This window comes from Chelonoidis abingdonii, chromosome 3 (assembly GCF_003597395.2).
Source record: "Chelonoidis abingdonii isolate Lonesome George chromosome 3, CheloAbing_2.0, whole genome shotgun sequence".
Lineage (NCBI taxonomy): Eukaryota > Metazoa > Chordata > Testudines > Testudinidae > Chelonoidis > Chelonoidis abingdonii.
In genome coordinates, this window is record NC_133771.1 from 139,107,378 (window position 1) to 139,125,165 (window position 17,788).

General features: G+C 42.5%; 1 protein-coding gene across 3 annotated transcripts in view; it reads left to right on the top strand.

Annotated features, from left to right (window-relative positions):
• The window catches only part of SLC35F3 (solute carrier family 35 member F3), a 320,504-nt gene extending 303,387 nt beyond the window's left edge, over positions 1-17,117 (top strand). For 2 of the 3 annotated variants that reach the window (XM_075064160.1, XM_032774995.2), the window contains 5 exons: positions 334-553; positions 6,662-6,787; positions 10,245-10,437; positions 12,067-12,156; positions 15,483-17,117. In XM_075064160.1, the coding sequence (XP_074920261.1) occupies positions 334-553; positions 6,662-6,787; positions 10,245-10,437; positions 12,067-12,156; positions 15,483-15,727 (874 nt within the window). In that variant the 3' untranslated portion in view covers positions 15,728-17,117. The remainder of the gene's footprint in view (positions 1-333; positions 554-6,661; positions 6,788-10,244; positions 10,438-12,066; positions 12,157-15,482) is intronic. The other variant, XM_075064161.1, reaches the window with a different exon arrangement.
• Positions 17,118-17,788: the final 671 nt, after the last annotated feature.

Sequence of the window (17,788 nt, forward strand, 5' to 3'; positions counted from 1 at the left end):
AGCTGTAAAATGAGAATAATGAAACAAAGCGCTTTGAGAAATATAGATTAAAAGTGCAAGGTGCAAGCACCTTATTAATATTGTAGTTATTCAGTTTGATCCCCTACCTCCACCTTTCACCGTACTCTAATGTGCTCATCGTTTTCAGTTTTATAATCCCTTCTGTGTGTTCAATATTTTTGTGCAAATGATGGCTTTTGCAGCAGACTGAAACTTGTTACCCTTCTTGTAGGAAAGACATGGTACCAGAAATAGCACTCTAATTGGTACGACGCATGAAGGACTTGTTTGCCACTCAGGTATAATAACATTGCCTTTTTTTCCTTGTTTTAGGGAGTGCTGCCGATTTTTTGGAGACAATGGCTTGACTATGAAGGTGTTTTTTACCAAGGCAGCACCCTTTGGTGTTCTTTGGACACTCACAAACTACCTGTACTTACATGCAATAAAGAAAATAAACACTACGGATGTCTCCGTGTTGTTCTGCTGCAACAAAGCTTTTGTGTTCTTGCTTTCATGGATCGTTCTCAGGGACAGGTTCATGGGAGTGAGGGTAAGTGTCTCCTTATCTCTCTGTCTCCCTCCCTCCTTCGCTTTAACCCCTTTCCAGCTGGCTCATTTAGATCAGCATCTGACACTAATAACAGCAGGTTTCTCTGATCTTTTGAAGAGGTGAAGTCATGAGATGAGTCAGCATAATATCCTTATAGAGCTTGCAGTCCTCCAGCCTGTGCAGAAATGCATTCATTACAAAACAAATCAGCACTGAGAACCATCACTGTGTGGATCTCTCTCAACACTGCAGCCTCCTCTTCCTAGAACTTGCTCTCTTTCCTCACTGTTCCTTCCAAAGGAGATAACTTATCCCAGCCTGTGACATGAAGGATAGCTGGTATCCCTGTGTGGTCATGAACATTTATCATCCTTTTCCTGTTCTCTTTTGATTAGAAAGGACTGAGCCTATTGTACTTAGACTTTTTTTTAACTGTGCATTTCTACAGGTGCTTTACGTGTCCTTGTGCATTTTTTGTCCATATTCTGTGAATTCATTGGTGCAGCTCATATCTGCATATGACACAAGCCCTATGCTATTGGCGTATTAAGTTCTGTGTCAGACCTGGTTGTTGATAGCAACTGATATAAACATAGATGTGACTAATTCAGCTCCTATTTTTCAAGTATCTGTTTTTAAAAAGGTTTGTTTCTGTGTGGAAGTGCGAGGGAGGGGGGAGAAATGCCCCTGTAGTGTGCTTAGCAATCCATTCCATGACTGCACAGTTTGGGCTAAAATTCAGTGAGATCTCGTGTACTAGTGCTACCTAACACAGTCTGTGTAAGTCACTCTGGCAGGTGAAGAGCTAGAGAGAACTATCAGGTCTTAGTTTGTGTCCAACAGGCTAGATAGAGGGGGGGAATTCTGGAGCAGGAGATCTCTGAGTGGGGCATTGTGGAGGCTGGAACTTGCCAGCACAGCTCCAACAAAGCACAACTTCAATAAATTCTCTGTTAGATTTTCTGCTTAATTCTGTGGGCCCATAGGTGGGAAACAGAGATTTCCCTGCAGCCTTCCCATTTCTGCATAGACCCTGCAGTCACACAGAACCCTCTGTTTGGTCCAAGAGGTGCCACCAACACAGTTTATCCCTTCCATGGGAAAGATGGAGGAGGGACCCACAATGCATAGCTTTGAGAGACAATCTGATCCAGAGTTCCCTTTGCAGTTGTTAAAATTAAGTCCTGTCTCCCTTATGCCCTTGAAGAACATTCCAGTCCTTAGAACCAAGAGGCAGCTTCTCACATTCCCCTCTGACAGCAGAGGCAGCACCAATCAGCAGTTGGCATTCATCAGCACTCCCCAAAAGTGACACAGTGTCAGGTCTGTGGCTCCTATAGTGGGGCTGAAAGCAATTACAGTGTGAAGACACCAACGATTTACTCCTGCCCCATTACACCAGCTGAAGTGGAGATGAGGAGTCAGCTCTCTTCTTGGTAAACCTGGGCAATATTTCTAGTTTGTTTTCAGAGAGATTTTAAACCCCAGGATACGCAGAGATTAAAAATTAACTTTAATAGAAGAATTTATTTCTGTGTGATTGAAAATCTTGAGCCACACTGTTGTTATTGCAGCATGGCCCTGAGGCTGCAATAGGGAAAATTACAAAAGGTGCCAGCAAAGGAGTACCTTGCCCTTCCAGCTGTTGTCTGCACATTAACCTTTCGGACTGACTTGACTCTGAACTTCATTTAACTGCAGGGGAAGGGGGTTGAATAACCAGTAAGGGAGCCTTTGTAGGAGAGCTGTAGTGATTTTAGGGGGTGACGGTAATGCTGGTTGAGTTGTCTTTTGAATAAGAGGAAAAAACAATCAAGGTCTCTAGCCCTCCCATGGGACTTTTAGTAAGTACTCCATTGTCCTGGTCAAATTCTAGTGGAAAACATTTACATCCTTCCCTCTTTAATTCTCCTGCATGTGCAGCTGGAGATGGTTTTCCTAGTGACTTTCCAAAGCAGTGTATAGTGTTGCTGTACCCTGTTAAACAACTGATGTGTTGCACCCCTTTAGGTGGCTGCATTTCTATGGTGAGTGATACAAAGATTGTAAACACACAATCACACACACGGGCAAGAAAGATGGTGTATTTGGTACAGAATGCTTTGTAACCCTGCTGGATGAAAGCCACTGTATAAATGGAAGATACTGGTAATGATGCATTCATGTCAGAAGAATCGTATCTGGATTCCTAGGCTCAGATCTAGGGTTTTGGCTTGATTGACTACAGAGCTAATGACTGAAGAGTGGATCCAGGTCTGAACTTTCCCCCATTTCAAGAGAGGAAAGGGGGTGAAGTGATGAATGGGCTGGATCTAGGGTTTGGTCTGAAGCATCTTTAATTATTCTTTATTAATTTTTAGTATTGTCTTGGGATAAGCCAACTTGTCAGTAAATCAGTAGCAAATAATTGGAGACACAGTTCTCCAATAGTCCCTGATAAGAAAATAGTGCTTTAAAACCATAGGTATGCCAAGGTATCTCCACCTGTCATTGATGGCATATGGTACCAGAGGGAGAAACAACATGACAAGGAAGGTTATAGATCATGGAGAGGTGCTGTACCCCTTCCAAACTTCAGTCCTCCACAGTGGTGCCTGGCACTAATCAAAGATTTAGTCCAAGTGGTTTTCACGAGGAACTGTCTCCCATTTGTGCTGAGTAAGAGTGACATGCTACATTCTCCTCACCTAGCTATTAACTGGCAAAGGATGAGGGAGAACTTTCTGGGATACTTGAACTTCTTGGATATTAACTTCTTGTCTGAGTAGTGGCAAATGTATTGCAGGTGTGGGATGTATTTTGTTTCCCCTGGAAAATGAGGCAGAGAGGACAGGCTCTTCCTTGACTCCTTCGTATCTTTCATGGGGATTAGCAAGGGCTCCTCCAGGGAACAGCTTGGGCATTTTGGTGGAGGAAAGATGCTACAATGAGATTTTGTTCTTCTTTCTTTTCACTGTGTATTGAGTAGCGAGTGTGCTAGGGTACTTCCCTTTATGACTGGGGATTTGAATGGAGTCTCCTCCTCTTTCCTTGGTTGATGGCTGGCCACCTTTTCTTCCTTCTGTTCCTTCCCTTTTCTGTAAGTTCCTGAGTCATAGTGGAGCTGATTTATTCAGGTACAAGGACAAACACTACGTGTTTGGAATTTAATTTGGGGGTGAACTTCTAAAATGGTGGGCCCCTTTCTAAAATCAGGAGCTAAGTGTTTGGAGTCACAGTTAGTTGTTATTTATGGTTTATCTTGAGGCCAGGGTCCCACTGCACTAGATACCCTACAAACATATAAACCTGCACCAAAGATTTTATAATTAGGGCTCCATGTCTGTCACGGAAGTCATGGGTTCCGTGACTTTCCACAACCTCTATGACTTCTGCAGCGGCCAGTGTGGCTGACCTCAGGGCCACCCAAGCAGCTGGCCCCAGGGACTGCCCGAGCAGCAGTCCCTGGGGCAGCCAGAGCGGCCGTTGTTCCTGCGGCCCCTGGCAGCTAGTGCTGCTGGCCCTGCCCCTCCCAGCAGCAACCCCTGGGGCACCCCTCAGAAGCGGCGCCCCCATGGCTCACACCCTGCAGCAACAGATCCCAATGGTGTGCCACCCCCAAGCAGCGGCCCTCCGTGACACACACACCCCGCAGCAGCAGCCCCTCGGGGAACCCCCCACAGCAGTGGCTGCTGCAAGATTTAGTCAGGGGTATTTATCGTATAAGTCATGGACAAGGCCATGAATGTTTGTTTATTGCCCATGACTTGACCATGGACTTTTACTATAAATACCCATGATTAAATCGTAGCTTTATTTATAATCTACTGCTGATGCACTAAACTAGTGTTTCAGATTCTGTAAGGCAGCAAAGCCTCAAGAAATAGTTAAAATCAGATATTGAGGGCTCAGTTCTCCACCACGTCCAGGATGAAAGAGGCTTTCAGTTTACAGTTTACCAAGGTTTGTGGTATTCTCTGTCACTGGCAATTTGTAAATCAAGATTGGATGTTTTTCTAAAAGATCTGCTCTAGTTCAAACAGGAATTATGGAGGGAAGTTCTGTGGCCTGTGCTCTGCAGGTCAGACTAGATGATCACTGTGAACCCTTCTGGCGTTAGAGTCTATGAATCCTGCAAAGTGCTGAGCTCTCTCAACTCCCATTATAGTTAGCAACATGTCGGATCAAACCCCATCTCATTAGCATTTCTAATATTAAGCATTAATTTTATTTAGCTAAAGGTCCCAGCTCTATACAGAATAGATACAATTTTCAAATGTTTCATTCTCTTCTGATTTTGTCCTTTGCTCTGCTCATACGACTCTAACTCACTAAAGAAACACTAGCAAAATTGTACATTCATGCACACAAGAGTAACTGTGCAAGTAGTGGCATACCCATATATAGAAATAGGTTGTATGTTTGATTACTTGTGTATGTACACCTTTGCAGGTGCAACCTAGAACCTTAGTTTTAAAATTTGGCCCTAAATCTGTAAACTGCTTCCATCCAGCCTGTCCCCATCCAGCTGTGGTATGTCAGATTAGTTAGTATTTAAGGTTTTCAGCTCTTTCTTGTAGCCTAAATTCTATTCTATTCTCTAAGGCTGTAGATTTTTGGACTCTGGAAAAAACTGATGGGTTCACCTGCCTGAAAGTCGTATAACCTTATTACAGGGATCCTCTAGCTATGGTTTGAATAGGATGGGTTATTCTAATTACATTACAAAGAGAGCAAAGAATGTGAGGCCTGGATATAAGGTTTAAGCAGATGCCTCTCACCAAAACCACCACTGGCATTAACTGGCCTTCCTATCAGTAGTGCTGGCAGAGGCATAGGATTGAATGGGCGTGGAGATTGAATCCTTCCACCCCTAGAAGGGCTCACCTCCGAGGAGTGCTGGTGGGGCAGTGTGGCGAGACCTACGCTGCCATGAGCCAGGCTGCACCTATTGTATAGAAAGAGAAATTTACCCTCAAGGGCAGTCAGTCCAGCATCTTCAATGAGCAACTAAAGTTCCTTGGGCAAAAATAGCACTCGGCCTTTGATGCTCTGAGGAGTGACATTACAGCATTTACCTGGCTGATACATAAAATCTCCCTTTCCTTTCTAAATGGAATATGTATGATATACTGGTCTCTCCCTGGTTTTCCAGCCACTCCTTTTAGAATATACAACCAAGATCTTGGAGGAGTGAAACTAACGAAATCTGCAGGATAAACAGGGATTCTCCTATTTTTATTATCCTTCTTTCCATCCCTTTGCTTCAAATGCCCAGGATGGCTGAGACATTGTGCTGACTTTCTTCCCCGAGGGATCCATGTGAGTAGTCTGTGAAGCAGGAGACATCCTGCTCTCTCCACTCCACTGTGCCTACTGATCAGCACTGTCAATACTAAATACGCAGCACACAACCAATTTTCTCAGCTAAGCTCTTCTCCCAAATCAGTGTAGACTCTATGCTCATAGAGTAGAATTTTCAAAAACACTCGATTTAGGAGCCCAAGTGCTACTGCAAGTCAATAGAAAATGTGCTCATGGATCCTTCAGGCACTTCTGAAAATCCCACTCAAAGTGTAAACATTCTTCTGAATCATAAAGTCTATCTCCCCCTTTACATCTGAATAAACTCATTGGCTGACTTGTAAAATACTCTGATATTCTTTATTTTACTGTTTTTTTCAATAAGCCCCTTTCCCCTGACATCTCCCCTGGATTTTAGTTCATTTCTTCAAGCACTGGGAAATTCAAAGTCATGTATTATTGTGAAACACCTGATGCAGGGGCCACCTGATGTCAAGACTCAGTGATGGCTGAAATTCCCTCTTCAGGTTTATCAGGAGACAATGCTCTGAAGAGCACCTCCTCTCTGGCCAGTTGCTCTGAGATCTGACACAGTCTCTTCTTCACCGTTCCTTGCAGGCAGTTTCTCAACCAGCTGGTGGGGCTTGTATATTCTCTTAGCACATTAGCAGACTGCTCTGCTCTCTGTGGTTGCTCTTTTCTCATCAATAAGGCTTGAAGTAGATGGCGCAGAAATGTGGAGCTCTCATTCAGAATGGCTCTTAAATATTTCAGTCACCAGGGGCTGCTAAATAACACTTCCTTTGTTTGTTTGCTTCCTACCAGATTGTGGCTGCTATACTTGCTATTGCAGGGATAGTCATGATGACCTATGCTGATGGATTCCACAGTCATTCAGTTATTGGAATAGCACTTGTTGTGGGATCTGCCTCAATGTCTGCTCTTTATAAGGTAAATGCACACAAACCTCTTCGGGCTAAAAAATGCTGACCACCTCGTATTAATGAGTTGGTCCCAACTTACCACCAAATGCTGCCTCTCCTAAGCTTTATGCAGGGCAACATCGCATGCTCTTTTATGGGTACCTGCTATAAGCATAAAGACCAGTTTAACATTGGCAAGAAATATTTATTTATGTTGGCATCATCTGTCCCTATTTAAGGAGCCCTAAGTGCCTACTTTTCCGGGGGGGGAGGGGGAATGACTCCCACCAAAGAATTCATCTGCTCCAATGCACTTCAGCAGGAGCTGCAGGTGCTCAGCACCTCTCAGAATCAGGCACCTTTCATTTAGGTGCCAAATTTTAGCAATCGAAGTCTGAAAATTTTGTCCAAAAGCTTTTTCAAGCTCTTGGCTTTTAAAATGTCTCCGTACCCTTCTGACTTGGACCCTGATTCAGCAATGTGCATAGCACAGACCTGACTTGAAGCATTGATTTTTGTGGGAATAGTACATGCTTAAAATTAAGGTGCTAGCTTATGTATTTTGCTGAATTGGGTCTAGGGGCAGGGAAAGCTTCAGCTCAGGTTTCACTTTCTATGAAGTTACTATAAGTTCGCTAAAGATTGCAAGAGGCCTCCAGTTAAAAAAAGGGAAGTCAAGCCCAGATGCTGTAGCTCTAATGTAAACAACAACCATAAGAACATTTTTAAAATCCCTAAACTTGAATCAGTCTGTCTTTAGCCCTCAGAAAGGAGGAGTGACCAGGCTAATGCTCCTGTTTTGGACTGTATTTGCTTTTGTTTCTAGGATTTTAATCAGTTTTTCTTTTGTTCAGAACAAGGAGCATGGTATGATTACTGTCAGAAATTACAGGAATGACTGGAAATTAAAGTCCACTCCCTCCTAGTCAATTCAGACAGAACAGAATTGATTATCTGCCTTGTGTTTTTGTTTATTGGTGATAAAAGGGGCGTATGAAGACATAGATGTCATGTTATGCGGATACCAGATTTTCCCATCACTAGTTGCAGGAACAAACAGCTGACATTGGCTTGTTGTCAGTCCTCTCCTGCAGCCCCTTCGCCATCTCTGTTACACAGACACATTCACTGTCTGTCTCCTCTGTTCTCACTCCTTGTCATTACTCTGTGAAATAACCAGACAGACTTCCCTGAAGGTATCAAATGAGGAGCAACTGGAATTCAGATTCATTAAAGACCTGATCCAGAATGGACTCAGAATAACGAGTATGAAAAATAGCTGCTTTGGCCAGCTCTGACTGTGGAGATATTTCTGATGGTTTCCTGTCACTAACATGGTTTTGTGTGTTGTATTAGGATGTTCTCAGCAGAATAAACTCATTAAATAAAGGAGAGATGGTGGCTAATTGAATCTAACAACAGCAGTACTGCTAACACACTAACCTCTTTAGATTTTACTTGATACACAGTAGTTTAATGTAAGACAGAAACTCAGTGTCTTTAAAACCATAGTGAAATAGGAACATAGGACTTGCTATCCTAGAACAGTATAATGGATCGTTTAGTCTAGCAACATTCAGGCTCCAAGTCTTGTCCACATATATTGCATGTATCACAGCAAAAGTTGCAATGCATCTTGACTAATTTGTGCTTTGCCATTCTGGAACAGGAAATGTCTTTCTGACGCCAGCTCATGATGGGAAACAAGCCATCTGACAAGTCAATAGGAACACTAAATGAGCCTTCTCTCTCTCATTCATTGTGTTATATCACTCTAGCATATTGCCTTTGACTCCTCTTCTCAAAGTAAGCAAACAGGGGGTCACAAATCACTCCTCTTCGTACACTGTCGTTCACTGGGCCTTTTCTGCTCCTGCAGCATCCTCCTGTCTGAGAAGGTTGCCAAAGCTCAGTGCCCCCTCGGCTGCAAAAGTGAATGGTGGTCCCTGCTAATGATCAGAACTCGTCCTGTCATTTCTTATGGGATGGTGGGGATGGGTCCATAACTTACTGTTAAGGGAAGTGTGATAAAATACTGACATAATGAGCCAGCCGTCACTTTCTGTATCTTAAATGTAGCAGGTGGCTTTTTTTTCTACAAAACATAAACAGGTTTCTGATTGATTCAAAATGAGATAGTAACACGCCTGTCATCCTTTTGATTTATGCACTAAAGCTTGAATTGAGTTACTGAATTTTAGCGACTAGCATTCAGTAGAGGAAATCCTGGGCCAAAGTCAGGTTTGACTTACTAATGTAAACGTAATGCAAACGCTGAAGTCAATAGTGCTACTCCAGATTGATGTAAGTAAAACTGAGAGCAAAATTGAGCCCCTTTGTAGTTACATAGGGAGATTGCTTTAAAAATCAATGTTTTTCTCTTTTTCTTCCCTGCAAACCTAAATCCCTTTAACAAATCACCCCCAGCAGAAGGGAAGAACCAAATGTTTAACTCTCCCTGCCCTCTTTAGTACTTTTAACATGGCATTCTAAGGGGCATGGGGACTGAGGTCTGGTCATTAGGATGTACGGCCTTTCATGGGCAATAGGATTTAGAGAGTTCACATACTTGCTAGGTGAGTGAAGACTGTTGCCAACTGCCCAGTGGCCTATGGGAGTGGTTTGAGTTCCTAGCAGAAAGAAGAAAATTTACATTATATAACCCACTGCCATAATGCAGGTAATTGGCACTCTGGTTGGCAGGTGATTGGAAGCAAAGATGATTGGGATTGAAGGGGCCTGGCCGCTGAATTGCCATCACATCCCTCAGGGCGATGACTGTAGGTCAGGGCTGAGGCACGTTCATGAGGCGACACGTAGGGACTGGTGAGCATGTTGAGAGAGTAAAAAAAAGCAGTACTTCTTTATGTAATATCTCAGCTATAAAACACTGCAGCTCTTTTCCCCAGCACAGGATTACTGCTCAATTTATTTCATTTAGTATATTTACAGAGCTTCCAGTGGTGTGAGAGATGCTTTACACACACACATATTTTCCCAGGCAGGAAACATTATGATTGAATTAAGGTTGTGTGTACATCAGGAACTGAACATTAAAATCCTTATAAGAATGTTCTAATGAGTGGGGAAAAAATCAAAAGCAGGAGCCTGAGAGTTATGGTTAACATTACAACTAGGATCAGGGCCTAGCTAAGCAACATGCCAGCCAGATAAAGGAGGTCATGTGCATTTATTTGTTCCCCAAGTCTTTCATTTTTAATTTTATTTTCACTTTTTCTGAAGAGAACATTACAAAGAAAAACAGTTTTAAGAGAATATACCACTCAAGAAACTTCTTGTATAATTCCTTCCTGTTTTTCAGAATAAAAAGTGCTGAGCCTCCTCCACATAGATATTTTATGTTGCATTAGTGGTATCAGCTGCAGATGCAATCCTTGCATTAATGTATTGCTGGAGTGGAAAGGGGTCAGCTGATCAGGCATGCTTTTGAGTTAAAGCAAACCTACTTATTTTTTCTCTTGCAGGTTTTGTTCAAACTTCTCCTGGGCAGCGCTAAATTTGGAGAAGCCGCCTTATTCTTGTCTGTGTTAAGTGTCTTCAATGTCCTTTTCATCACCTGTATTCCTGTCATTCTGTACTTTACCAAAGTGGAATACTGGAGCTCTTTTGATGTTATTCCTTGGGGGAACCTTTGTGGATTTTCAATTCTCTTATTGAGTAAGTAAATGCTGTAAGTTCGTAACACTCTCTAATGGAAGCAGTAGCCAGAGGCCACGCCCCCCCTTCCCCCATGGAAGTTTAGATTTTTCTGAAATGGTGTAGATTTTTCTTTTTTTCTGCTCCCAAAGTTTAGCATGAGACATCATCTGGAGGGCCCATTGCACAGCTACAGATGTAGGGCTGGTTCCTGGGATTATTGTTGGGAATAATGCTTGCTGCCATGTAGCGTCCCACTGACAGCCCCAGAACGATTTCAGTAGTAAGCACTGCACTCAGTCGAAAGGGTTTGCAGAATTGGGCCCATAAAGTTGGTCCTAATGCATACTTATAAACTCTCCTTCACACAAATGCAAAATGCCCATGGTTCTAATGGAATACCCACGTTTGAAGATATGGACTTGTCAACTTTCCCAAGGTAACCAGAGCCAGGCCAGTTCAGCCAGTGGGGCTCTTCCCATTGACTTCACTGGTAATTATATTTACTCTTTAAATGCTGAGGAACCTCCAAAGACAATCTAGTGTGCTGCAGTACTGCTGGTGGTTCAGTAGGTTCTTTGCTTTAGTTAATGACAGGGCTGTACTGTGCTACTGAAGGAAGAATTTGTGGATGAGCTGTAAAACAAAAACCTAGACTACATGTGAGCATTAAAGATGCCGTGCTGCTCTTTGCTAAATTAGAGGTATTAACCTGGTGCCTTAGCCAGGTGCTAATTTGGATAATTACATTCTGACCGCTAAAATGTGTCAATTGGAAATAGTATTTTCCCCTTCTTGTCATAGATTATAGTGTAGTTCTTTGTGCTTTCAAACAGCCGCCATGTTCCACTACAGAAGTGGCTGCATTTTAGTTTATTAAGTATTAAGCCAAGGCAATAGTTTTATATGAGCAAAGAGTGCAGAATTTGGACTTTGGTGTTCTTTGAGTTGAAAAGCGCCATATCCATGCAAACAGCCATTTCTAGAATATTCGAACATACATTGTGGATCAGACTCCCCCCGGCATATCCTTACTGACTTCAGAGGAGTGAGACTAGGGATGAAGTTGGTTCCCCAACAGCTATTTATTTGTCATAAAAGCTGTATTTTAGTCATTATGTTCTTTTTTTTTTTAAATGAAATGCTGTTTATCAAACAGGTTAAATATCATCAAGGTTAGATTTATAGTATGTGCAGCCATCATCTACAGGCAGTTGATATGCAAAAATGCCTGGAAACAAATGCTTTTTTCACCCAGGATTTCCCCAATGAAGACATTAAATTTTAAAATGGGAGGACAGACTGGATAATCGTAGGGAATGGGAACTGTCACGGAGATGCAGTTGTGTTATTGAATACTACTGTGTGATATGGGACATATTCTGATCTGTATGGCCCCAATCCTGCAATCCGATCCCTGTCAGCAGAGTCCTGCTGAAGTCAGTGGGCCTCCCATAGGCTCAAGGGTTTGCCCAGGCAGATCAGCTTGCAGGGTAGGGGCCTTTGTGTACAGGTAACTTTCAGAAATACTAACGGGAGGTACCTGAAGGCTGGAGAAGTGCACCATTAAACATTCTCTTTGTACTGTAAGCTTGGTTTCACAAGAACTGTGTATCTAAAAATGAAAGTTGTTTTTCTTTCTTACTTCAGCATTCAATATTCTATTAAATTTTGGAATTGCTATTACATATCCTACCTTGATATCTCTTGGAATTGTACTCAGCGTACCTGTCAATGCAAGTAAGAATTTTTAACTTCCTTTTTTATTTTACTATATATACAAAGCCTCTTAATGTTTAAACATTCAACAGAACTAAAAACTAAGAGCTTATCTGAAGTGAATAAAATGATGTTTTGTATCCACACCCACAAAAAGCAGAGAACAAACTGGTTAAAACAATATATATTTTCCTGCATTACATATGGATGAAAACTAATAGCTGAACAAATGTTCTGCTAATTGAGTTTTTCACCAGTTCAAGGAACGTGTCTAATGCTAAACATACTTAGACCAATCATATTACATTTCAAAATAAAATTATGAGAAATCATGCTGGGAGGTGTATAATAGTAACAGGAGTGCTGGAACAATTTTTATAGTGGGGGTGCTGAGAGCCATTGAACCAAACTGTAAACTCTGTATATAATGGAAACACTACAAGTCACAGGGTGCTGCCATATCCCCCACACCCGTAGCTCCAGCACCTATGAATAGTAATAGTTCAGCCTTGGGCAAGTAAAATATCATTGGTGTTTAACATCCTCAATCATTATGGTAAAGATTAGGCAAGTAGATTTTGGCATGGGCTGGTAAATTTTTATGACAATTTTGTAAGTCTTCAACCTATAGCTCCTCTCAAGCAAGACTTTCCTGAGAGATAAAGGATAAGCAAGAGCAGCCACAGAAACTGGTGCCTGGCCTGGGAGGTTAAGGGGAGAGCTGGTTAGAAAAATGGTATTTTCTGTGAAAAATGGCTAAAGAAATGAAAAAAATTCTGAGTTTTCAACAAAATAACAAAAACAATTACCAAAACTCAAAAATATTTTTGCCTTCTTAAAAAAATATTGAAATTTTTGAATGAATCAAAAAACTTCTGTGCAAGTTTGCTTTGGGGGAAAAAACAAAACAAAACAAAAAAAGTTTAAAGAGGAGAATTTCAGCCAGCTCTATTTATGGGGCTTTGAACCTCCCTTCCATTAGGCAGTGTGACACCAGCACATAATGGAAAAAGAATTGTCCACACTGGGAATCCTCTGTCGGCCTCTACCTCCTTTCTTTTGCAGGAGAATGTGTCTGCCAGCGGGTTTTCCTTCCACTGCCAGGGTTACAAAAGGAAACTGGTAAAACTAAACACTGACTCCCACACTGGTGCCAGGGAAATGGAGACCATTCCAGCAGCTTCTCTGATTCAGAATCTGGGGAAACAGAATGTGCCTGTCCATTGCCTCTCCCCTGTTGGCTCTTCCTAGTGGAGAGGGTGGTTGGGAGCACCAGAGTTGTCCTCCAGCTCCTCACTGTGTGCATGCACTCACTCTCACATACACTTGGTTAGCTGGCCCTAGGCCTGTGGGGGACATAAGCTCCTTTCAGATACATTTATTCTCTTCCCCATGTCTCAGCACACAAGGTGATGCAGAATCACTTCTTTGCTTAACATCAGCACTCATGAGGCTCTATAGTCACCAAGCATGGTTAGCTCCCCTCTGCTATTCGGTTTTAACCACAGGCTGGTGTATAGCTTGAGGCAGCTAAAGCCCAAAGCTCCTCTCCCCAATGCACAGCTGTGCAGGGGAGAAGAGGAGAAGATGTGAGGTGCCAATGCAGTGACTGCTCATTACTGCCCTGCAGTCTCCTGCACAGCAGAACTGTCCCGGGTCCTCTGCAAGAGCACTTTCAGCAGGTACTCAGGAAGGGGAAAAGAATGCATATCGACCACCACAATGCAGCAGGCACTCTGAAGCGAGATTGGGAATGCAATACCTATGGAAGGCTTTGGCATTTAAAACTCACAAGTAAAAGTAACTCTTAAGGGAAATAAAATTTGAGGCCAAAAACTTTCTAGTGGAGCCTTCAGAAGGTAAGACGTGGTTCTCACCAGTGAAAAAACAGTGTACACCAACATTATAGTATTGTAGTTACAAGAGCTCTTTACTACAATGTGTTGTGCTGCAAAGTTTATTTCATAATAAGGCAATGTGATAAAACAGTTAGCAGAGGGTCTTGCAAGCTAAGAGCCTTGGGTTCTACTCTCAGTTCAGCCAGTGACTCACTGTGTGTCCTAGGGCAAGTCACTTGGTCTCTGGGGAGCCACAGCTTTCTCATTTCTCTAATGGAGCTAATGCTTACCTGTCTTTGTATTCCACTTTGAGCTTGTCTACTGCAAGGTGCTATGTAAATAAAAATATGTTCAGAGCAGATCTTTGTGCACCAGGGTTGCTAAATCTTGTCAAACCAGGGCTGCACAATCACACACTAGCAGCTGGTCCAGTGCAGCTCTACCCTAGCATCTTTTGTGCTTCCTCCTGTGGTGCTTTCCAAAAGGCACTGCAGGGATCAGTACAAAGGATTGTGGGTCACAGCCAGGATCTGAGGAGAATGGTTGCAAGTGGCCTACCAAATCTGCCTCAGTGGCAGAAATACAGGGAATAGGATCAGGCTCATACCTCTCCTCCCCCGAACTCCAGACACCTGCTCGTCACCAATTTGAGAGTCACAACCCAGAAGTGAAAAAACCATTATTCTAATAGCTTTGCTTGGAACTAATGACCATACTGTTTATGCAATGAAAGTAAAAGCCTAACCTCTTTGCTATAATGAATAATCCAGATAAAAGAACCTCCAGAGCTCAGCCCATTTTGAGCTTCTTAGATACATCTGCGCTGCAAAAAGGTGTGTTCTTAACTCAGGTTAAAATGACAGTGAAAGCACTTCAGCTTTTCACACAGGATGGCAGCGTGTGTTCCTCCTCAGGTTCCCCTATAGGTTGAACTCAAGCTGCTAACTCAAATTCAAAGCTGAGTTGCCATGTCTTCATTGCTGTTTTAACCCGAGTTAAGAACATGGTTTATTTATTTATGTATTTATTTGCTTATTTTTCCACTCAGCAGCTCCAGGGTCGGGAGGTGAAAGAGATGCACACCTGAGCTGTGGTGTCAGAAGTCTTTGTAAAGCAAGGATAGGCAGCAGGACTTGCTATACCTTTAAGTAGCCGCCTGTCAGTACTGGCTAGTGTGCAGGGTGAGAAGTGCAGTGCCACACCGCACCCCGGCTCTATTTAAGGCAAATTCTGGCTACTCTCTGCCCTTGGTAATCTGGACTCACTGAATGCCCAGGTTAAACTAACAGGGAGAGCTCTAGACCCACAAGTCTGTCTCTAACAGTGTTTCATGTCCAGAAGTCCACGCGTTCTAAGCGAGCGAGACCCCACCTATATTAAGAGCCTGCCCTGTGCTGCTTCTCTGCAAGCAATATACTGCAGAGTGTATGGGTAGGGGTGTGGCAGGGGGTGAGATGCTGCCCCAATGCCGTGTCCCTTTTAATAATATCAGTTCAATGTTTCATACAGTTGTTGATCACTACACGAGTGAAATTGTCTTCAACAGTGTCCGTGTAATTGCCATTGTCATCATTGGCCTGGGCTTCCTCTTATTGCTTCTACCAGAGGAATGGGACGTCTGGTTAATGAAGCTCCTCACCCGCCTCAAAGTGCGGAAGAAGGAAGAGATCCCCGACGGGAATGGAGACATTGTTTCAGGACTGCAGAGCAAAAGCAGGAGAACTCGCCCTTCCATGTCATCCTTTGCTCATTAATGTTATTTTTACTGAAACTCTGTGATTAACATTGTATGTTATGATTCAAGGATGTTTTCTTGCGAAGCACATGCGTCCAGTATAGTGTACATACCTGTACAGTTTTGATATGATACAGTCTAAGGCATCAAGTTTTGGCATGTCCTATTTGCTTGCACTTTTTTCACATCAGACCTTTCACTTAGAATTACCACTTTAAAAAAACAAAATCAAAAGAAGAACCTCTCTCCTCTTTTTCAGTGAATGTAATGTATAGTCAAATTATCTTTGCTTATATCATTTTCAAGATCAATTTTCATGAGAAGCAGGGCAGATATTTTGAACATTAGAAGCTGAACGACGCATCACACACTGTGATTTAAAATGAGCAGATGCTATGCTACATCATATGCTTATTTTCTACCAGAGCTATACTTGTAACTTTAAAAGTTTTCAAAAAACCAAAAGCAAATCTTTTTGAGAAGGCGGGAGAGGAGAGAGAGAGAGATTAGGGAACTGCTCAGTGAAGATGAGTGCACTTTGTGCTAGGACAAGAGTGAGGTTAATGTGCTGAAAGGCTTGCACTGAAGTAATACAGGAGAAGCAGTCAAGAGCTTATATTGCACAGGCTCCTTGTACTGCACATGACTGCGCTCCACGTTTAAGATCATGCAAGAGAAATACAGTGCCTTCTACAGAACGCTAGTCTTTATCCGTGTAGAACGGGTCACTCTGAAAGTAACTTCTGTCATTTTACAGTATAGGGGGGCCCCAGTGCTCCTAAAACTCCCACGGAAGTCAACAAGTGCCCACTGTCAGTCACAGACTTCATTGGGAATTTAGGGGGCTCAAAGACTGCAAGTTCATGCACTGTGCACCTGAGTCTCTTCTCACTTGCACAGATTTTACCCCCATGTGGAGTTACTCTTGATTTACACTAGTGTGAGTAAGAGGAAAATTTTACTTGAAATAAAATGAACAAGGAAGCTGACAGCCAGGTCTAGAGAAACACGTTTCATGATGTACAGTTTGAGCCCAACAAGGTGAATTGCCAGTTGCTTTCACTCTACAGTTGGGAGTTTTAAAAAGAAATGTACGATAGTTACATCAAATGTAATGTAACACCTTTTTATGAAACTTGTAAGCACCAGGATGTTTACTTATGCGATTTAGGTTCGCCATTAAATTTCTATCTGTGATAGATCACATGCTATGTAAAAAGGGAAAAAAGTTATAGTTTACTATTTTTGAAGTTTGCATTGTTGCATACAAAATAAAAATGTTATTTTCAACGGTTGCCATAAGCTGATGGTACCTGCTGTCACAGAGGCATACTTTGTGTCAGGCAAGTGTGGCATTCATTTTGAAACTTTTTAGCAAATGAATTTCAGATCCATTATCTGGCAAAACTAATTAATAAAAGGTTTTAAAAAAAATCCTAAGTCAATGACTTCTGTGCTTTTTCTTCCTACTGCCCCCCCCCAGTTATATTACTTTCATTCTTTCTGTTTGAAATACTTTATCAAAAGTGATGAAGAAGGAGGGAGATGAAATACAAAAATATGGCCCCAATCCTGCAGAGTCTTACCCTCCCCATGCAGAGTCCCACTGACTTGGGCTATAAAACTACATGTCTGCACCTCCAAAGAGATTCATAAGTGTGGTCTCATACTGCCACCTGGAGTCCCATGGAAGTCAACAAGACTCCCTGTGGGTGTAAGGGGCCATTAGTGATGTATCCCTTTGCAAGAGCAGGACCCATAATACACAACTATGGGCCAACTACGGCCAGGATACTGTATTTAGGCACCAGTCAGAAAACCATAAGCCCAGCAGGAGGAACATAGGGTGAAAGGTGTCTATCCAAAGCCTGACATCTTTGAAATCACCAGGGACGGTGTTCCATAGGCCCTTTGTGACTAATATTTCTGATTTAGAACATAGTCCACAGTATTATCTATGTACATACCCATATCTCTCAAGACCTTTAAATACCCACTACTACAGAGATTTGTATGTGCTAATAATAATCTGTGGGAGAGGAAGCCTGACTGGGCAAGTGGGTGCTGCCCCGGGCAGCGG